Source organism: Neoarius graeffei, chromosome 6 (genome assembly GCF_027579695.1).
Source record: "Neoarius graeffei isolate fNeoGra1 chromosome 6, fNeoGra1.pri, whole genome shotgun sequence".
NCBI classification, from domain to species: Eukaryota; Metazoa; Chordata; class Actinopteri; order Siluriformes; family Ariidae; genus Neoarius; species Neoarius graeffei.
Window position 1 is genome coordinate 55,426,768 of NC_083574.1, and position 23,728 is coordinate 55,450,495.

Below are 23,728 nucleotides of genomic sequence, written 5' to 3' on the forward strand. Positions count from 1 at the left end.
TTGGACTTTTTGTTTGTAGAAGTATAAATGCAAACACCTTGCAGTGTTTTTTTTAACATTAAAAGTAACAGGAACAGAGTAAAATAACGCTCTTAGACTTAACCATAACATCAAGCTATAAGCCAGATGACATCTTTGGCCCTTTCTCTATATTAGAAAGTAACAGAACACTGCTTTGCCTCTAGCTTGTCTGTTATTTTATTTCTATTTTAACAGTATTGTTTCATGATAGAACTTCATGATCGATTACTATTTATTTATGTTATAATGTTTATTATGTTTATAATGAGGTCAGGGTGGACATGCCAGATGTTTCTCAAGTGTTGAGTTTTATGATATCATCAGACGTCTATTATAAAACATGTACTGTAATAGAACATACACTACTGTTCAAAAGTTTGGGGTCACCCAGACAATTTTGTGTTTTCCATGAAAAGTCACACTTTTATTTACCACCATAAGTTGTAAAATGAATAGAAAATATAGTCAAGACATTTTTCTGGCCATTTTGAGCATTTAATCGACCCCACAAATGTGATGCTCCAGAAACTCAATCTGCTCAAAGGAAGGTCAGTTTTATAGCTTCTCTAAAGAGCTCAACTGTTTTCAGCTGTGCTAACATGATTGTACAAGGGTTTTCTAATCATCCATTAGCCTTCTGAGGCAATGAGCAAACACATTGTACCATTAGAACACTGGAGTGAGAGTTGCTGGAAATGGGCCTCTATACACCTATGGAGATATTGCACCAAAAACCAGACATTTGCAGCTAGAATAGTCATTTACCACATTAGCAATGTATAGAGTGGATTTCTGATTAGTTTAAAGTGATCTTCATTGAAAAGAACAGTGCTTTTCTTTCAAAAATAAGGACATTTCAAAGTGACCCCAAACTTTTGAACGGTAGTGTATTCTAACACTTAACAGCAAAAAAATTGTGATGTAAGCTGCCATATAATCACTGCTCACGTCACTGCTACACTTAACAGTTATTCCACGAAATCAAGTCGTACATGAGCTGATAGCCGACGAGGAACGTAGCACCGAGTTGGCTATAAGCTATGTACAATGAGATTGAGTGGAATAACTGTTTTATTGTGTCCACATTCACTGGATTTTGAAAAGCAGAGCATTTTTATTTTTATTTTTTGCAAATTCGATCAGTAAAAACTTAATACAAAACATCCGACAAAATCATTTCCGCGTAGAATGTAAACAAACCGGCGAAATGACAGTCGCAATTTGTGAAAAATGCTATAATAATAATTCTTGAAAAATAAAAAAAGATAGCTTTTTACCATCAAATACTTTTATTCCATTTTTTTGGTGTTTTTTGGGATTTTCTTCTTCTTCAAGGTTTTTTGGCGGTTGGCAAACCAACTTAAAGGTGCATTACTGCCACTGACTGGGTTGGAGTGTGGAACAGAAGATATAGGGGGAGAGACTATATTCTTTTAGCTATTTCTGTTTCTTTTAAATACTTGATAACAATTTTTGGGGTTTTGTTTTCTTGAAAAAAAAAACGTTCTTACCATCAAATAGTTTTATTCCATATTTTGTTGCTTTTTTGTATTTTTTGTGGTTTTGTTTCCGAGTAGAGTTTTTATTTCGTCCTCGATTGGTTCAGCAACACGCTCTGCCACTTTGTTTTTCTCTACTCACAGTATATGAGCTGATATCCTAGTAGTAGTAGAGTAGCCAATCAGAGCGTGCGATTGCTCATACAGTGGTGCTTGAAAGTTTGTGAACCCTTTAGAATTTTCTATATTTCTGCATAAATATGACCCAAAACATCCTCAGATTTTCACACAAGTCCTAAAAGTAGATAAAGAGAACCCAGTTAAACAAATTAGACAAAAATATGATACTTGGTCATTTATTAATTGAGGAAAATGATCCAATATTACATATCTGTGACTGGCAAAAGTATGTGAACCTCTAGGATTAGCAGTTAATTTGAAGGTGAAATTAGAGTCCGGTGTTTTCAATCAATTGGATGACAAATCAGGTGTGAGTGGGCACCCTGTTTTATTTAAAGAACAGGGATCTATCAAAGTCTGATCTTCACAACACATGTTTGTGCAAGTGTATCATGGCATGAACAAAGGAGATTTCTGAGGACCTCAGAAAAAGCGTTGTTGATGCTCATCAGGCTGGAAAAGGTTACAAAACCATCTCTAAAAAGTTTGGACTCCACCAATCCACAGTCAGACAGATTGTGTACAAATGGAGGAAATTCAAGACCATTGTTACCCTCCCCAGGAGTGGTTGACCAACAAAGATCACTCCAAGAGCAAGGCGTGTAATAGTTGGCGAGGTCACAAAGGACCCCAGGGTAACTTCTAAGCAACTGAAGGTCTCTCTCACATTGGCTAATGTTAATGTTCATGAGTCCACCATCAGGAGAACACTGAACAACAATGGTGTGCATGACAGGGTTGCAAGGAGAAAGCCACTGCTCTCCAAAAAAACTTGCTGCTTGTCTGCAGTTTGCTAAAGATCACATGGACAAGCCAGAAGGCTATTGGAAAAATGTTTTGTGGATGGCTGAGCCCAAAATTGAACAATTTGGTTTAAATGAGAAGCGTTAAGTTTGGAGAAAGGAAAACACTGCATTCCAGCATAACAACCTTATCCCATCTGTGAAACATGGTGGTGGTAGTATCATGTTTTGGGCCTGTTTTGCTGCATCTGGGCCAGGACGGCTTGCCATCATTGATGGAGCAATGAATTCTGAATTATACCAGGGAATTCTAAAGGAAAATGTCAGGACATCTGTCCACCAACTGAATTTCAAGAGAAGGTGGGTCATGCAGCAAGACAACGACCCTAAGCACACAAGTCGTTCTACCAAAGAATGGTTAAAGAAGAATAAAGTTCATGTTTTGGAATGGCCAAGTCAAAGTCCTGACCTTAATCCAATCAAAATGTTGTGGAAGGACCTGAAGTGAGCAGTTCATGTGAGGAAACCCACCAACATCCCAGAGTTGAAGCTGTTCTGTATGGAGGAACGGGCTAAAATTCCTCCAAGCCGGTGTGCAGGACTGATCAACAGACACCGGAAACATTTAGTTGCAGTTATTGCTGCACAAGGGGGTTACACCAGATACTGAAAGCAAAGGTTCACATACTTTTGCCACTCACAGATATGTAATATTGGATCATTTTCCTCAATAAATAAATGACCAAGTATGATATTTTTGTCTCATTTGTTTAACTGGGTTCTCTTTATCTACTTTTAGGACTTGTGTGAAAATCTGAGGATGTTTTATGCCATATTTTTGCAGAAATATAGAAAATTCTAAAGGGTTCACAAACTTTTAAGCACCACTGTATCCAGTGAATGTGGATAGAATAAAACTGGATATATGCTGTCATAAAAGAACATGACATCAAATGGCATCAGCTATGGCATGTTTATATGTACTTATATCAATGGACTTTGTGTGTCCATGGAAAAATATCCTGTAAAAAATTGTCTGATTCCTGTGTGCTTAGTGTACGCCAGCATTACCACCAGCTCCCAGTAGCCAACACTTCTTCAGTATAGTGGAAGGTCGAATTGATCCACATGCAGCCGACTTCTGTGCTTTTAAGGACAGCTGCTGTCTAAGTTGGAGCACATTGTTAGAGGCGCTGTGGCAGCTGGAGCGGCTGCTGTGCCAGTTTGCCGTACCTCATGCATTGGTGTGTGGCGATAGACTTGTGGCCCTGGCGCAGAGCGGTGAGCTACAGCAGGGCAGGCATGAGTGCCTCTTGTCTGCTCTGGAGAACAGGGAGAAGGTGCTGGAGCTGATGAAGCAGCCTGGGCAGCGCTATAAGGGTGAGGGTGGCCGCCGGGTGGCTGCTGTGCACATCCAGGCCTGCTGGAGGTGCTATCGCACTCGCACTGCCTACTTGCACCAAAAGAGACGCAGGTGGGCGGCCAGAACCATCGCCATTTCCTGGCGAATGCATGCCCAACTGAGCCGCGTGAGGAAGAGCCTGCAGGCCACCCGCCTCCGTCATCTGGAGAATTACCACAACAGAGCAAAGGTTAGGGTCATAAATGCATGTTGATGCCGTATACTCATATTTAAATAAAATGTTTATAGTTCACACATACAGTATGGTGCCTTTTACAATGCTTAGAAATAAAATCAAAGAAAATAACTAGATAGATATTTAACAGTTATTCCATGAAATCGAGTCATACACGAGCTGATAGTTGACGAGGCGCGTAGCACCGAGTTATATAAACCATGTACGATGAGATTGAGTGGAATAACTGTTTGATTCTATCCACATTCACTGGATTTTGAGAAACAGAGCATTATTATTGTTGTTATTTTTTTTGCAAATTCGATAAATAAAAACTTTATACAAAACGTCCGAGAAAATAATTTCCGCTTAGAATGTAAACAAATGGGTGAAATGACAGTAGCAATGTGTGAAAAATGCGATAATAATAATAATTATTGAAAAATTAAAAAACGATACGTTCTTACCATCAAATACTTTCATTCTATAGTTTGTTGCTTTTTTGTATTTTTTGGGGTTTGGTTTTTGAGTAGAGTTTTTATTTCGTCCTTGGTTGGTTCAGTAACATGCTCAGTCATTTTGTTTTTCTCTACTCATGGTATATGAGCTGATAGCCTAGTAGTAGTGGAGCCAATCAGAGCACGCAATTGCTCATATCCAGTGAATGCGGATAGAGTAAATATATAAAATTTGTAATGGTGCTCATATTTAAAGGAAAGCTCTGGGATATTTTTTTAGCCTGGGCCCTATTTTCCCATCTCTTTGGTTCCAGATAGTCACCAAGGACAAAAATGATTACAATCAGTCCAGTATTGAGTTCAAACGCTCTAACCAGCTAACCAGCAAATCAGCTATACAATTTAATCCTACGGGGCATTACTTTGGAAATAGACTTTTTACAAATTCTATATGGCTTCTGTTTTTGTAAACATCAATAGACAATCCCTGTGCAGTAACTGACGACAGGCACTGAATGGGGTGCTGCGTCAGAGGCCAAAAGGAGAGAAAAGTAGAAAAATGACTGTAGAAACAATAATTTTCTACAGTTTCTTTTCAGTTATTGAGGTAAACAGACATGGGTGTATCACTGTAGGGATCCTTTCCATGCTGTCAGACACTTATAATAACTGTGAGCCTGTCACTGGTAAAAAAAAAAAAAACAAGCAGTTTACTTTGACGTGGATGTTTGCCCCATTGGATAACATTCTATAGCTGTTTTGAGGTTGCTGGTTATAGTGTTCTAACTCAACACTGAACTGATCTAAGTCATTTTTGTCCTTAGTAAATATCTGAACTCAAAGTGATGGGAAACTAAGGCCCAGGTTAATGAATCCTAGAGTTTACCTTTAATATAATGTGGTTATCATACATATAGTGCCCTTAGTGTTATCTTGATGTTACAGATGTGGTCAGAAGTTTACATAAAGTGACATGAATGTCATCTTGGATATGAATGTCATGCCAGTATTTGGGCTTTCAGTAATTTCTTTGAACTGTTCTTTTTCTGTGGCAGAATGATTATACAGCATACAGCTTTCTCATCTTGTCTCATTATCTCTAGCTGCTTTATCCTGTTCTACAGGGTCGCAGGCAAGCTGGAGCCTATCCCAGCTGACTATGAGCGAAAGGCGGGGTACACCCTGGACAAATCGCCAGGTCATCACAGGGCTGACACATAGACACAGACAACCATTCACACTCACATTCACACCTACGCTCAATTTAGAGCCACCAGTTAACCTAACTGCATGTCTTTAGACTGTGGGGGAAACCGGAGCACCCGGAGGAAACCCACGCGGACACGGGGAGAACATGCAAACTCCGCACAGAAAGGCCCTCGTCGGCCACGGGGCTCGAACCCGGACCTTCTTGCTGTGAGGCGACAGTGCTAACCACTACACCACCATGCCGCCTGCATACAGCTTTAATTAAAAAAAAAAAAGTTAGAATTTGGTGCACAAGTTTTAATTTTCTTTGGGTTTTCTGAAATCAACACAGGGTCAAAATTATACATACAGGGTCAAACATTTACATACGCTCACTTAGATTATTAATTCAGATATGCTGAGACTTTCAAAATGTCTCTTATCTTGCCAAGGCCGAGGTCTCTTAACTTCCTGTTAGTGATCATGATTGAATACAGCTGATAGCTTCTCTGTGCCTTCATCAAAAGGATTTGTTTACAGCACTCATTGGATTGACCAACACACAATATAATGGGAAAGTCCAAGGAGCTCAGTGCAGATCTGAGAAAGCGGATCGCAGATGTACACAACTCTGGAATGTCTCTTAGAGCCATTTCTAAACAACTGCAAATTCCAAGATCAGTTCAAATAATTGTATCCAAGTTATTGTGAGGTGTAGTCACTTTGCCAAGTCACTTTGCTTCAAGAAAACCAAACTGTCACCCTCAGCTGAAAGGAAATTGGTTTGGATGGTCAGGAACAACCTGGGAACCACCATGGCACAGCCCTGCCATGAACTGGAAGCTGATGGATCACCATGGACTAAGAGGCTGCTATCCAAGAAATAACCCCCTGCTCAAAAATTGATACCTTCAAGCTTAACTAAAGTTTGAAGCTGACCACATGGACAAAGAAAAAGCCTTCTGGAGGATAGCTGTATGGTCAGATGAGACAAAGATTGAGTTATTTGGCCACAATGACCACCGTGTACAGAGGAGCACTGTACCAACTGGTGGTGTTGGTAGGATCATCATGCTCTGGGGCTGTTTTACTGCCAGTGGAACTGGTTCATTGCACAAAGTGGATGGAATAATGAAGAAGGAGGACTACCTCAGAATTCTTCAGCATAAACCATCAGAAACTTGAACACGACTTGGGAGTTACAACAGGACAATGAACCCAAACACGCATCAGAGCTGGTTGTGGAGGATAACACAGGCTAACATTAAGCTTAAAACAAGCCCTGACTTCAACCCTATTGAAAATATATAGACCGTGCTTATAAGTCGAGTCCATGCCAAAAAAACCCAAAACAAATTAAATTGAACTTTACCAATTCTACCATGAAGAGTCATGAAATGTCCAACCAGAATTCTGCCAGAAGCTTGTTCATGGTAAACAAAAATGTTTGGTCAAGGTGAATCTTGTGAAGAGACATTCTACCCAAATATTAAGTGTGTTGTATGTGTATTTTTGACCCTGTATGTATAATTTTGACCCTGTGTTCATAAAACCCAAAGAAAATTAAAACTTGTGCACCAAATACTAGTGTGGTTTTTTTTAATTAAAGATGTCTGCTGTACAATCATTCTGCCACAGAAAAAGAACAGTTCAGAGAAATTACTGAAAGCCCAAATACTGCCATGACATTCATATCCAAGATGACATCCATGTCACTGTATGTAAACTTCTGACCACAACTGTATGTTTGGAGCTAAGCAACTTTATTCTGGTTTATAGATCATTTCTCCAATTTACATATACTTCCATATTCACAGTGAATACTTCGATAGTATGATCTTAGTGAGTCAGAAAGTGTAAATATTGAAAATGTTTGGCTGAGCAGTTTGTTTGTTTGTTTGAGTTTGTGTTCAAATGTTTTTAGTAAAATTTACTTTAAAAAAATTAATAAATTTAAAAACATTTGAATTACTGTATGTAATGCCTGCAGGGGCGCCGCCAGAAATTTTGGGCCCCAGGAAAGATTAGAATTTTGGGCCCCCCAATTTTGCCCACCCTCGTCACAATTGCACTATTGTCATTATTTGACTTTTGATAGCCCATGGACCTTGAGTTTGTGACTTTGTTATTACATTTTATGTATTAACCTACCAGGGACTAGATGAAAACTGGTCAGTAACTAATTCTGGTGCATTTACAATCACAAATGAAAATTCAAGATTTTGCCACATGCCTTCTTGTGCTAGGACAATTGGTAGTGAAATGTGTGATGTGACTGCTAATAAATCATAGAAAAAGTTTTCTACCCAGCATCAAAATACCTATGGAAATCCCATGGATTGTTATGTGTTCGGTAGAAAGCTGTGTGTACTGTTCTGCAAAAAGGGAATATGTTCAAAGCAAAGTGTGTCTAGACAGAAATTTGAGTGTAAGCAGAGTTAATGCATGAAAAAGTTTGATGCATTCAAGTTTGATGCATTTAAATGAACTCCATACTCAGTAGCCTTACAAATGTTACCCATAAAAGACAGGAAACATCTTATTATAAATTTATTTCAAAGTGACACGGAGTGACATTTCAATTTGATCAATTACGTACGTATTTCTTCATATGTTGTAACCTCTATCCCTCTTTTATGTGTGCTGCGCTTTCTCCAGCTCCTCAATTTGAAACCAATGGTTTAGAACGTGTGAACATTCCACACACGTAACCATGTCAAACACTTGACTGGTGTCCGTTATTAGCAACAATTTAATCTAGCAAACTGTATATGGCGCTCGCTCATTAAAAACTTCAATCCTAAAGCATTTATGGGTTGTATTGCTGCTTACCTCCTTCTCCAAAGGGGGGTTCAGTGGTTTGGTAGGGTGGAGGTCCCCCTGAGGCTGAATCTGTGCATATTTAGGGCACTCCATTAGTTATGAAACTGGTTATTAGCACTAGTTATTAGCACCAGCATAACCTAATATTTCATCTTGTTTATCACACAAGTCAGTTCAGTTATTAAAATGGAAAAAATGTCACTGTACAAACTGTAAAAGTGTTCTCTTGATAGGCTAATCCAACCACGTTCATACTGTTCATTTACCATTCGCTAATATTTTGAACACACATGTGAGCGATAGCTACCTTTCTTTGGGAAAAACTGAGTGACCAGTTGCCTGCCTCTCTGGTCCCTCTCAGCTTTCAGCTGCCTTTCTTTACGTTTTTGACAGCCACTCCATATTTAGCGATCATAGACTGTATGCACTCCACTGCTGGCTGGCTGGCTGCTGCACCGCGACACAGCAGCAAGTAGCGTTGCACTGATCAGCACACGGATTTAACGCATCGCGCTTCTACCAGAATTGGACCGTACCATTTCGCAAAAGGGGGAGGGTTAAATGACAATATGTTGAAGAACTCAAGAAATAGACAACCTTGTTCAATTAGCTCATTTTACCAGATGGAATATTGCATTGTTGTTATTTCAAAAGTCTTATTAAAATCATTAAAAGCATATTATCAGCCCCTTAAAGGGCCCCATGGCAGTGCTGGGCCCCTAGAATTGTTCTAACCTTTCCCCCCCGGTGGCGCCCATGAATGCCTGCCCTAGCTTGGTTTCTTGAGACAACTTAAAACCCACTTGCCACTATAAATCTATGCTCACCTTTTTCTGCTGTGCCACTGTTTAAACCAGACTGATATAAATCGAGTTCCTGTGCAGAGGTACTTGCTAGAAGCAATGGGATTTCAGGAGCCTCTCACACCCACACAGCAAGCATCAGTATATCCAGTTGTTCGAGCAGATGTTTTCCTGTGCCATCATCCCCGTAACATCTTTATTAATTAGGATGCACACTTTCGTTTGTTCATACCGTCACTCTACCATCTTGTCTGTAAGAGCAGACAAGAGCATGTGCATGTTTCCACCCTTTGAGCAGTCAAATTGTGTTAATTAAGTCTTAATCTACCCCTGGCAGAAAGCATCATGTAACCTGCTAATTGAATTAATAGAGGGAAGATGTTTTGAAGCATGCGCTTAGCAGATTTAATGAATGGGATTTATGCTTGGTTTGGCAACGCAAAGCCCAGAGAGAAAGATGAGTGTAATTTGCTGTCTGCTTGTTGCTCATGATGGGCCAGCAGTGTGTGTGTGTGTGTGTGTGTGTGTGTGTGTGTGTGTGTGTGTGTTGCTTAATACTGGTTAATCTTCTGTTGTATATTTTGAATTGGACAGCATTTGGCCACCAGTTGGAACCATCTCATCACTTCCAAGAGGACCGTTATCCATGTGCCCTCATTAGGTACTGCTTTTACTTCTGGAGTTTTACATATCCTCTCCATGTCCACATAGGTTTCGTCCAGGTTCTCCGGTTTCCTCCCAGCTCCTAAATTCCTGCCCCTATTTGTGAACGTGTGTGCATGGTGCCCTATGAAAGAATGGAGTCCCATCCGGGGTGTATTCCCACCTCGTACCCAGTGTTCCCGGGATAGACTCCGGATCCACTCTGACCCTAACCAGGGTCACGTACTGAAGATGAATGAAGAATTTAATTAGCAGTATTGGCTTCAGGAATGTGGGTTATAAACACCCGTTATTACATTTCAGTTTTATATTTAGACCATTTCACTAATCTACAACCATTTGGGGAAATCTTAGATTTTGCACCCAGTAGTTTTGCTTAAGTATTTCAATCTGTTTATGCTGTGACCTGCAATCAGTGAACAGATACAAATAATAAAGGGAGGAATGCGAATAGTAATTAGCAACAGATGGAGTGGTGTATTTACACTGGGGGTGGCTGAGGAGAGTGCTGTGTGAGCTGGGATAATTAAGAAGTTGAACCCTATTGTTTTTATTGCCACACTCTGATAGTTCAGCTGCATTTAATCATTCGATTACCTTTATGTGCTTTAAGTAGAGCAGTCTGTTTCAAAATCTGTGCTTCTCATGTTAGATGGATTGATGCATTTACTGTGTGGTGTGTGTGTGTGTGTCTCTGTGTTATAGGATACTCTCAGCAGCAGCGCCACAGCCTAAGAAGGTTTAACATACTGCAGAACACTCAGATGGGTCGGCTATGTGACGTTAGAGGTAGAAGCTGCAGTCTTGACAACATGTTTAGAATTGTTTAATGAAATGCATTATATTGAACATTTTGTGAGTGAATTTAGGTTGTTCTAACTCACGCACTCACCTTGTTAATGGCAGATCAGAACGTGGAAGTGATCTATGTGTGTCCGGTGCACTTGGGAGAAGATTTGATCCACTACTACACTCATTTGCTGGGCCTGAATGGAGCTGTAGAGCCAGGGACGCACACACCTTGCGCCAAACGTTTCACCATCCTCACACCTGAGGCACATCAGCACTTTTCAGTATGGGTCACTGCATGTACACACACTCAAAACCATCCCTTACACTCTCAACTTTCTGAAGTTCAGAAGAGAAGTGTAAAATATTTCACTTGTATCAAAGGGATTCAGAGCAAGAATCGTGTCTGGCAATTCCGTTTTGAGCCTGTAGGGGGCGTCTGTGAGGCATCGTGTTTTATTGTGTAGTGCTTAGAACACTTATGCCCCCCTCTCAGTTATACACACTTGGTGATGAAAGGTTTGTTTTCCTCATATTTATCTGCGCAGATTGTTTTACATGAATCTATCCTTTTATTATCATTTTTATAGGTGCTTATGAAATGTGTATAAATAAATAAGGGCATTAGATTAAAAAGTAAATTATTAATGAACTGCAACTCTGGCTTTTACTCAGGTTCAAGGTTACCTCTTGTTGTTTTAATTGCTACTGCAAATCACTGTAATTGTATGCAATAGCCTGTATTATAATGTACAGCACAATCCAATATCTAATACCAGTACGCTCAGAAGGTGATTAAACAAAGAGCTGCTTAACAGGCCAGGACCTGTGTACATTCGATCCAACTCTGCATGTTTACTGCATATCAATACAGCGTAAGTGACCCTGCCCACTTTTACACAGAAGCCAGCTCTATAGCCTTACTTACTGCCTGCCGTTAACTTGCAGCTAAACACAGGCACCAGGTTGTCCTCCTCACTTTTCCCTATCGATCGCCCAGCTTGGCGGCATGTGTAAACTCTGCCAGATCTGTCAGCGGGATGAATTGCTGTTCGCCGATGCCAGTGACAGAAGGGAGAACTCCGTATGGATCAAATAAATACAGATGTGGAGTAATTAGTGTGAGTCCCAAGGAGCCCATCGCTTAGCGTGCAGAAAAGATGGGCTGGAGGGAGTGCACAAGCCAGAGCCTCCCCTTTGCTGTCTTTTGTCAATTTAACCTGCTGGAGTACAGGAGAGGTCATGACTCCTCCGGCTGCTCCTAATGGGCCCAGCGCGTGTATATACACTAATAAATTATAGCTGCAGACAAAAGGGAGACCCCTCAGAGGCAAGAAGAGAAAGGACAGTTATTTATGTACAACAAGCTACATAGGAGAGTTCTGCATACGACGAGAATTAGATAAAAGCTACACAGTATTAATCGACTTGATGTTTTACATGAACACACGTAAATATTTTCTGGTTTTGATAATTGCCTACAATAAACATGATGTCATCAATGGTCATTCTGTATTGCTTTCTTTATGAGGTGAAATTTAATACTGTCTTGTAATTTAACAGTAGTTTCTTGAGATTAATCCTAAACACCCGATTTCGTTTCTTACAGAGTCACTGTGTGTGTGTGTCCACACTGCTGAAGTACAGCCCACACACACTGCGCCGTATTAAGAACATGATCCAGGGGAAGCAAGCCTATTTAGTCAGTGGTGTCCCTCACAGGGATGATCTGGCTGTGGCTGATGAGTTAGGAGTGCCAGTCCTAGGCCCCGAGCCTGCCGTAGCACAGCTCTACGGTACAAAGTCTGGAATCAGGAGGATCTTCAGCAGCAGTGGGGTTAGCATGGCTCCAGGACAAGCTGACATACACACATTGCAGCAGGTCTGCCTGACAAGTGCACCTATACAAAATAGTTCCTTAAAGTGCATATCACGGGTAAATTCAGGAGCAAGATCAATGTAATTCTCCTATTTTATATTAAACTTTGGTCAAATATCTGTAGCATTCTGCATTCTCTGCATTTTTTTTTACCTTGCGCAATACCAGAAAAATTCAGTTGAAATCAAGCCATTTGAGGCGAATTGGTCCGCCTCTGAAAAAACTTGGCATTTGGATTTCCTGGGAAACATTGACTTTCGTGACGTCACATGCAGGACACCTCCCTCTGAATCCTACGTCAGCGCTGGTTTGTTTATGAGAAAACGACCTGGTGGTTTTCTGCAAATTTCTTCAACGTTATCGCGTAATTATTAAAATGGTTAACAGATGTATCGTAGGAGGGTGTAGCAACACCAATCATGATGGGATTAGTACTCATCATTTCCCAAAAGACCGGACAATGAGAGAGAAATGGGAGCGCTTGGTCTACACAGGCTGTGCACTGAAACCGTGCAAAGCTCGCACAGCCCGGTGGCGCTTCTGCAGATAACGTCATGAATCTGGCTCCAGACTCCCTTGGGATTTTTCCAGACGCGTTTTGTTATTTTATTTTTTTCTGCTGTAGACAGATGGCCTTGTGCAAAATTACCCTTCTGGATGAGTGTGTAAAGGGACATACTTTCATATAAAAAAAACACGAAATTGGTCCAGAATATGCACTTTAATATGTTTATTGTAACTTCTAGTTAATTGTTTTGCCTTGTAGTTTTGTGTAATCAAGAAATTAGGAATAAGTTTGCTGTCAGTCTGAAGATTTTAGATGTTTACATAATTTCAAAAATGTAGACCATTTTTGTGTCTTAGTGCAGCTTACTTTAGTGAAAATTTAAAATTTATCATGAATTTATCATCATGAAAAAAATTTTGTATTATACGCTAAACATTTTCTGATTTGTGAATCTATTGTGCACCTCATGCTTTCTTTAATTCAGCTGCATGAGTGTTTTGCCCAGCTGATGACAGATCATTTAGAGGTGCAGCGTTGGCTGTTTAAGATGGATGACGAGTTGGGTGGCCGTGGCACAGCCTACTGTGATGTCTGTCATGTGAGCTTCCGGCCCTGGGCTTTGCAGGAGTATCATCGTCATGGAGCACAGATCTGGAGGATGCCTTGGGTTCAGGTAAAGGCCTGACACTCTCCCTTACTCAAGACTGATTCTTGGGTTTCACGTGATGTCACATCCACCTCATTAGTTATTCAAAATTTTAGCTGGTGGTCTAGCAAAGCTCAGTTGACAAAGCGTTTGTACAGAGAAGGTGCACTGCTCGCATGAAAAATGCCTTACGCTTGCGTTGTTTTAGGTTGTTCGAATCGATCAATCGGCAGTAGAGCTCACAGCTGTGTTTAATAATGAAAGTAAGAGCATTTCCACACTCACAATGTGACGAGAACTCACAGGATTGGTACTAAACAGCTGTATGACCATAAGAAAACCACTAGTTAGTGAGACTAATCGGAAGAAAAGGCTTCAGTTTGCTAGAGAGAATAAAGACTGGACCATGTGGGATAGAAAAAAAAGGTCATGTGGTCTGATGATTCCAGATTTACCCTATTGCTGGGTTTCACATGACGTCACATCCACCTCATTAGTTATTCAAAACTTTAGCTGGTGGTCAACCAAAGCTCAGTTGACTAAGCGTTTGTACGGAGAAGGTGCATTGCTTGCATGAAAAATGCCTTACGCTTGCATTGTTTTAGGTTGTTCGAATCGATCAAACCGTCTCATCTCATTATCTGTAGCCGCTTTATCCTGTCCTACAGGGTCGCAGGCAAGCTGGAGCCTATCCCAGCTGACTACGGGTGAAAGGCGGGGTACACCCTGGACAAGTCGCCAGGTCATCACAGGGCTGACACATAGACACAGACAACCATTCACACTCACATTCACACCTACGGTCAATTTAGAGTCACCAGTTAACCTAACCTGCATGTCTTTGGACTGTGGGGGAAACCGGAGCACCCGGAGGAAACCCACACGGACACAGGGAGAACATGCAAACTCCACACAGAAAGGCCCTCGCCGGCCACAGGGCTCGAACCCGGACCTTCTTGCTGTGAGGCGACAGTGCTAACCACTACACCACCGTGCCGCCCTCGATCAAACCGTGAAACTGATAAAAGTTTCTTCAGGGTTCCCCATGAACTAATAAAAAAAGGGTGAACGAACACAGGATTTCACAAAAAGACGTCAAGAAAGGTGGCTTTTGAACCTCAAACTGAAATCGAAGGGAGTCGAGTCGAAGCGTGCTCGAGTTTGCAGTGATCACTTGGTGAAAGGTTTGTACTGTAAATCCCTCTCAGCTATGGCCCGAGTGTTTTCCAAGTACTTTTCTTGCTATGTGTCATTATTTTATTTTTTAGTCACGAAGCGCTAAATTCCCTAGCTGTTTCTTTGTTTACTCCTCACTCGATGGCCGCCGTATTGAAAACAATGTGTGCCTTGCGTTCTTTAACAGGGTGTCCTTGAAGTCATGTTGAGTCTTTCAGCAAGTGCACGCGATCAAAACAACCACGAATACTAAAGTCCATATGCATGAAGGTCGTGACAAAATTCTTCCCCAGCCATACAGTTACAATGCGCTGTGATCACTTCTTCTCTGTCTTGTTTAACTAAGATCCAGGTCTTTAAAGGGGTTTCTGATGATCTTTGTGAATGAGTTACCTGAGAGATAAGAGCCAACACAAGTGAGAATCAAGTGAACTGTTGTTTGTTTACACTTCAACTTGCAGCACTTCGTTGTAAAGACGCGAATGAAAAGATAAAAAAAAAAAAAACATACATACACGGGCAAAAACACTACAGGATTCATTCGGCAGCGACTTGATAGCGAGGTCCTTTCCCCAGCCACATACAAAAAAGTTGTAAGCCTCCATACTCTTCTACGCTTTCATCTGTTTTGCACTGTAGAAGGACGTCTGCAACACCAGATAGTTGGAGATGTCGGGGAACTCGAATGAAGGGTAGTTTTCGAGATCGTATGCAGGGCTCGAAATTCTTTTTTTTTTTCACCAGCCAGCCGGACTAGTTACCTTCCAAAGTAACTCGCCAAACAGAAAATCAACTCGCCAAAATTTGTTCATGTATGAATTTTACTTCTGTCAAAAATAACACAAAAGAGGGTAGTTACCATTGTTCATGACTAATGTGCATTTATTTCAAGACCCGTGTATTTTGATACTGTTGTTAAATACATAAATGAGAACAACACAGAGCACCATAATATAATATCAACAAATAATAATCTCATCTCATTATCTCTAGCCGCTTTATCCTTCTACAGGGTCGCAGGCAAGCTGGAGCCTATCCCAGCTGACTACGGGCGAAAGGCGGGGTACACCCTGGACAAGTCGCCAGGTCATCACAGGGCTGACACATAGACACAGACAACCATTCACACTCACACCTACGGTCAATTTAGAGTCACCAGTTAACCTAACCTGCATGTCTTTGGACTGTGGGGGAAACCGGAGCACCCGGAGGAAACCCACGCGGACACGGGGAGAACATGCAAACTCCGCACAGAAAGGCCCTCGCCGGCCACGGGGCTCGAACCCAGGACCTTCTTGCTGTTAGGCGACAGCGCTAACCACTACACCACCGTGCCGCCACAAATAATAATATATTGGAAAACTTGGCAACTTGGTGTATGAGTATTGAAAGCAAATATACTTACTATCATGACTATAGCACCCAAAATATGTCCAACATACTTTCTGTATTTAACCATTTATGAGAGAGAAAGCATTAGGAGCTTCATATTGACTATGAATCAATTTGAAAAAAATTAATTATTCCATAAAAATCGTATCGCAGCCAAGGCCTACCCTACTCCCACATTTGCTTATAAGTCCTTTGTCATTTCTCCTTCTCGTACGCTTTATTGGCGGCCTTTTTCTCCTCTTCAGACCAAGGTTGCTTTGTCCCCGTCTCTGGCGGTTTCTGTACACCTTTCAGGAAATTCCACACCGCAACGTAGCTTTGGCAGATGTAGATGTAAACAACAACAAAAACACGTGTTTAAATGGGCGATAATGTGGCCACATCTACTGAATTTGATAACGTGATGTGGCAGCGGGGGCGTGGCCAAGCGTCGGTCTGTGAATGGAGGGCAGAGTCAGGGAAGGTGAGTGGTGGAATCATTGCACCTGATGGGGATTAACCTGTGTTTGTGTATCTTCCCCAGTGACCGCGCCCTTTAAAAGGAGAGGAGAGCAGAGAAAGGGAGCTCTCCCCAACCAGAACATGTGTGTGTGCGCACGCGCACGGCTGGGAAGTGATAAAAGGCTGAAAAGCTAGCAATAAATAGTTCATTGAGAACTCAGTTCTGTCCTGCCATGCTTCTGTGCTCCACCCACCTGGTCCAATACTACACGTGATTACCGCAATATTCAACGAGATGCGTTATATGCATGCGCAGTAGTGAAAAAACCGACACCCTGACTTGTACACGGTATGATTTGGAATTCTTCGGTATTTTCCGTCTCGCCGATAAACACATCGATTAACACAGACACGGTACGCACTTAATATGTGGCGGCTTTAGTTGACGGTGTGTCTGAATCTTTGCTTCATATATAATTTTTTATTTATGAGATGTCGGGGAACTCGACTGAAGGGTAGTTTTCGAGCCCTGATATGACAAATCCTTCTTTCCCAGACTGTAGGGGTCGATTCCTTTGCACATAGCAATCTTCTGAATATATCTAAAGCGAGCAGTGGCTTCTAGATTACAAGCGTACTCTGATAACTTATCGCTAGTTGTTTGCACTACGGCAGTTGTTTTGGTTTGCTTGACCACCAGCTGTTTTACCGGAAGTGAAATCGCTAAGAAGTCATGATGACTGAAACCTAAAGGCCAATTTATGCTGACAACGCAGTCCTCGCAGATGGCATCTGCGTAGCCCCCCCTTCGGAGATGCTCTGCGCAGCCCCCCCCCTTTCGCAGACGCTCTGTGCGCACCTCCCAAAAATTGTGACCACCGCAGAAGCCTCGCAGACAGCGTCGCAGACAAGAGGGCTCTGATTGGTCCACTCTACATCCGCTGTACACGCACTTCCGCTTCCCTACTTTCCCGGTTTGTTTTGTTTTCACTACCGCCATTTTTAAAAACACGAGCAAAGATGGAGCAGCACGAAGAGCGGTTGATCGAGGAAGTGAGGAAGTACGTACATCTATACGACTCTAGTTCTAGTCATTATAAGTAACTGGAGGATAAACACTCCACTAACCACACCCACCAACTACTCCTAGCGATTTCGCGACTTCACGCCCCCTTGCATTGTGGCGGTGAATAACATCACGCACGCCTATTACTCCCCGCTCAACGATAAATTACAACTGTCTGCGAAAAGCTATCTGCGAAAGCCTTGTCGCAAGAGCATGCAGAGGCCCTCAGAATACACTGACTCTGTTCTAGGCCCCCTTCTAGACTTTGTTTCGAGCTACAACCATGGAGGTGCTTGAGCGGCAATGGCTCCTCATTGACTACGTTTACATGCACATCCAAATCGAGCTGCTGTCGGTAATCGAGCTAAGGGTCCCAGCAGGGGTGCCAGAGAAATCCAATCGTACATGCACACAATGAAATCGAGCTATTGTGTGAGGTGCATTGTGCACCCGAGCCACAGGTGGCGCTACACGCCCCATCGTGTTGGTACACTTCCGGTTGTCCTCATGAAGAAGAGCTATTCAAGAGTATAAACAAAGTTATCAGCAGTGTTGCCAGATACTGCTGACGTTTTCCAGCCCAAAACGTTCAAATCCGCCAAAATGCACTTAAAACCGCCCAATCTGGCAACACTGGCAGTTCCGTGTTCACAAGTTCCGTGCTCAAGCTGTTAGGCTTGCTCTAACAGACTGTATGGCTACAAACTGTCCTGCGCAGACCACTGTTTTGTAAGACAACTTATTTTGCACAATTGTATATTTTTCTAAAGTCCATTTTTTGCTTACAAAAAATATTTTTTTTGCTTACAATTTAACTTATGTCTTAATAAACACACAAAAAGTTCAATTGTTTTGCTTTTATTGACATTCTTCAGATGTTGGACATATATATATATATATATATATATATATATATATATATATATATATACACACACACAAATACAATGACTTATGTACACAATTCACAGCTATGCAACAGCTGTACAGATGTATTTGGTGATACAGTAAGTGAGCTAAATTTTAACAGTGCAAACAATGCCACAAAAAGAAAAGATTCATGCCGTTGTCATGATTCGTTGTCATGCCGACTGAGGCTGTTGTGTTTCCTGCTTGTGGTCTCGTCACTCGTCACTTCCGGAAGGGGCAGTGCTGAAGTAAGTAGCTCGAATACGTAGCTCGATAGGGTTTACATGCACTAAGTAGCTCGGCAGAAATCGCATAATCTAGGTCGTGTAGCTCGATTCCGAGAAATCAAGTTCGGTTCAATTTCAGCCGAATTAAGGTGTATACATGGCATTTTGAACTTCGATTTTAGTTGAGCAACGGCAGAAATTCGATTCTCTCTATGTGCATGTAAACGCACTGAGTGACTCATGAAGCACTTTGTCTGGTATTAGTTTTCCTGTTCTATGTAGAACTTGCTTTTATCTCACTACTGTATTTCCATTGGTGCTCACCAAGGCATGGGCGCAGATAGAGGGGGGGACGGGGGGGATTCGTCCCACCCAGATTTAAATTCACCTCGTTCGGTCCCCCCCACTTATAGGGAGGAAAAAACGTCTATGCTGTCTTTCTTTGCATAAGGCAAACCTCACGGAAAAATCAAAAGACTAATTACTAGGGCTGCACAATTAATCGAATTTAATCGAAAATCGCGATTTTGGCTGCCACGATTGAATTAAATGAAAATCGCGATTTATTTCCATTTAAAATGCGAGCTCTGCTGCATATCTGATCAAGCACTTTGACCAGTACTCCGCCAAACCATTAGGGGGCGAACCGCCGCATGTAAGGTTTCATTACTCCGCCTAAATAAGCAAGCAAGGCAAGTGCGCAGAGCTTCAGTGCAGCGGTATCTTCTTCAAGGGGTGATAGCGTGAGAGTAGGTAACAGATTGAGGTGAGAGAGAAAAGCTAACCATGTCGGAACAACAGACTATTTAGCACTGGAGGCAATGCTGTGACTTGCCTTCGCTCATGTTTAAAGCCAGAGCATGTTGATAGGCTGGTCTTTCTAGCTAAAAACTTGTAGGCCTCAGTATAATGCTATGTAATTGTTGCAATTGAGTTTTCAGTTCCTTCATCCTTTGGTAATTTCTTGGATAAATTTCATTTATTTGTCATTTGGAAATCAGAATTTCTCTTTCATTCTGCACTGAAAGCTGTTCATATTGTTTGTTTGAATATAGTGAAATAAAATTTAAGTGATTTCCCTAACATCAAGAATAATCGTGATTTAATAATCGTGATTACAATTTTGATCAAGATAATCGTGATTATCATTTTTTCCATAATCGTGCAGCCCTACTAATTACCATTCGGTTTATTGAGGTGCACAGCAGTACATACATAGTTGCAACAACTCACATAAAACAAAACAAAGACTGATATTCGGTTGGTTGAGCTGCGCAGACTGCACAGGTTGCGAGCTCGAGCTTGGTTGCTATGGTTACCTACAACAAGTTTGACAGGCATATCGGGGACAGCTCCTAGTTCAGGACCCCAACACGGCATGATGAAGGGTGCCAAACCGAAAAGGCAGAAAACGATTGCATCGTTTTTTCAAAAACAACGACTGTAAGTAAACTGTGCCTTACTTTATCACATCACCTTGCAATTTTTTGATAGTCTGTTCAAAGTAATGTCGTAGTGAAAGTAAAATCATACAGAGTAGAGATGCCTTTCTGGTAGCCTCCTTCTTTCGGTGGTAGCCTGTAGATACAGTGCTCAGAAGGCAGTTTTAAGGGCATCAGAGTATATTCCTCGCACAACACATGTTGGGGGTGGGGTTGGTTTGCTGGCAGCTTTGTCCCCCCCAGTTCAAAAAACGTATCTGCGCCCCTGCACCAAGGTTACATTTTAAAATAACATTTTAATGTTTATGGGTTTGTTAACAAGAACATGTCAATGATGTATGAGCTGAACAATGTGTTATTAGGAATGGTTGGGTGTTATAGCATATTGGATTGTATCCTATTTCCCATCAACATTCATATTTGCTAAGCAGCTAAACATTGATTTGATATCTCTAATGCTATGCATAACTCCCTTGGCTTCTGCTCTTTATCTCTCATAGGCTTATAATGGGTTCTTTGATTTTCTGTCATGCATTAATTCCTATTATTTTTTTCGTGGTCTAAATCCTGCGCTCTGATTGGCTGGCGAGCAGGTCCGTATCCTACGGTACGGACCCCAGTTATGGACCTCTGGCAACTCGCTCATTCACAACAACAACAAACATAGTAGAATTTTTTGTCAACATTTTTTTTAAAATAAGATTTATGTATAAGATTATCAAAAATCTTATAAATTTTTGCCAGCATTTCTCAGGAGAATAGCATTAATTTTACAGCATGGATAGCGATAACGAGGGCGGCACGGTGGTGTAGTGGTTAACACTGTCACCTCACAGCAAGAAGGTCCGGGTTCGAGCCCCGTGACCAACGAGGGTCTTTCTGTGTGGAGTTTGCATGTTCTCCCCGTGTCCGCGTGGGTTTCCTCCGGGTGCTCCGGTTTCCCCCACAGTCCAAAGACATGCAGGTTAGGTTAACTGGTGACTCTAAATTGAGCGTAGGTGTGAATGTGAGTGTGAATGGTTGTCTGTGTCTATATGTCAGCCCTGTGATGACCTGGCGACTTGTCCAGGGTGTACCCCGCCTTTCGCCCGTAGTCAGCTGGGATAGGCTCCAGCTTGCCTGTGACCCTGTAGAACAGGATAAAGCGGCTAGAGATAATGAGATGCGATAGCGACAGTGTTCACAGCGAAAGCAAGTTTTACTACCCTGAGGAAGAAGAAGTAAAATAAAACATTTCAGGAGAAAGCTAAAAACCTGTAATTTGCTAACGCCGAGCAAAAACATGGCTGAATCCTGAATGACTCCTATTTGTATAAATAGGGGACTACATAGGCAGCAAAATGTAGTTTTTTCCCTGCCATGGAAGTGCACTTGTATACCGAGGAGAAAGCAATTTGCATTACAGCCGTGAATGAGGATTCAAAATGGCGGCTCGGCTCGGTTTTCCCTTTCGGGCGCTCTCGTTTTCTGTTAGAATTTGGTAAAGAAAAAATTAAATATATTATTTACCAGCTTAAGGTCGGTCCGTATGGTGAAATACCGTGACCTCGGCCTTGAATACTGACCTCGGCCCAGAGGGCCTCAGTCAGTACTTTCAAGACCTCGGTCACGGTATTTCACGATACGGACCTCCCAGCTGGTAAATAACATATATTTCTTTGCCATTAAACTATAAGCGTTGTTTAAACCATTTACAAGGTTATCATCATATAGGCATGGAAGACCTGGCTCAGGCTTTCATTTTTATTATAGGCTTTTTCTCTTCAAATGGAGGAGGCTTAGTGCCCTGCCTCTCAGCAATTAGCTCAGTCCTTAATTCACGCGAGGGCCGAGTGAGGGGATGTAATTGTGGCAGCATTGGCGCTGTTAATTACAGGGGTAAGCGGTTGAGGCCCAGCCAAGCTTCATTATGGCAAAAGCAAGTGAAGGATGTTTAAATGAAGAGGTGGGGGGTGGGCAGGACTTCACCAGCTGGGGTCCCTGAGAGAGGCGAGGGAGTAGGGGCCTGATGAGCTGGCCCTACACCCTTAGGGCTCTGTGGCCATATGGAAGCAAGCATTGGCTTTTATTCCACCACTGCAGCCTTTTAATCAATGGCAAGTCCCGCTAACAGCACAGAGAGCGCAGGGGTTACTGTGGTGTGTCATCCATTTCCTATAGACCTGTATTCATGCGCTGCTGTTAATTCACTAGTTCCAGTTTAAGTGCCTCTTGTGCCGGGAACATGGATTTTGCCAAATGTGAACAGTTATGTTTACAGTGGGGCTATTTGCATACTGTTTATAATCGACTGCTTGCTCCTCTGCATTTTATCTTTATGACTGCAAACCAATAAAATTTAAGCAGCAATGCTGAAATATTATAGTTCGGCATGATCAGTCTAAGTTTTTAATTGCAGGAGTGTTCTGAGGAATAATGGGTAAATATTGCCTTCTGTTCCATGAGTGATTGGATTAGTATATATGCAGTTTTCTGCTCAAGCATATGCCTCACCCAAATGTACTGAACTCACAGAACGCAGACCGTTAACGGGATCTTTCTGGGCCGCGATTACTAAATCTCAGTGACTGCACACTTATTTACTATTTGCTGCCTGCATTTGATCAAATATAGTCGCTTCGGGAGTATTTTTTATTACTGTGGACCAAGTAATGTTCTGTCAGACTTGCCTGTGATGAAACATGTGGAAGTCTCCTGCTATTCTCCATACTGTGTGCATATTATTTAATTATTGATTGTGCTTTAATACAAGGGCAGTAACAGATACCAGACCTCATGTGGTCCTTTGGAAAAACAGTCAGCCATCATCACCCTGAGGCAAGTTGGAGAACACACCTGGAGGGTCTATAAGGAAAGATTTGGGCATTTTAGGATGGAGGGTATATGGGGGGCCCATGTCCTGAGGCACAGTATCCCAGCCTCTCAGCTTTCACCCCATTCAGAAAAGATCAGCTAAAGACGTATTGCTCTCACACCATTCAATGGCTGGGTGAGCTCATACATACTATACGTTGCACATTACACACTTTCACATAGTGCCAGCACAAGGGTCATTACACAAAGTGTGAAATTATGCTTAATAGCATCAACAGCTGGGCAGTCTACTAGCTAATAGTTTAGTTTGGAAAAGGTTAGGGACACTTAAGCTTTAATTAGATCGGTGGATGAGGCTCCACATTTTGATTCATGTTAAATTTTGCACAAATGGAACAAAAATCACAGAATTAGGTTTTTAGTGAAATAAATAAAATATTTGTTTCTATCCAGATTGATAGCGTCCACATTTCAGAGTGGAAAG

At 41.8% G+C, this 23,728-nt stretch overlaps 1 protein-coding gene across 1 annotated transcript in view; it reads left to right on the top strand.

Annotated features, from left to right (window-relative positions):
• The window catches only part of iqch (IQ motif containing H), a 96,765-nt gene that overhangs the window by 53,631 nt on the left and 19,406 nt on the right, over positions 1-23,728 (top strand). The window contains 6 exon segments of the mRNA XM_060924367.1: positions 3,499-4,035; positions 9,887-9,953; positions 10,661-10,744; positions 10,862-11,028; positions 12,354-12,626; positions 13,616-13,804. Coding sequence (XP_060780350.1) covers positions 3,499-4,035; positions 9,887-9,953; positions 10,661-10,744; positions 10,862-11,028; positions 12,354-12,626; positions 13,616-13,804 — 1,317 coding nt within the window.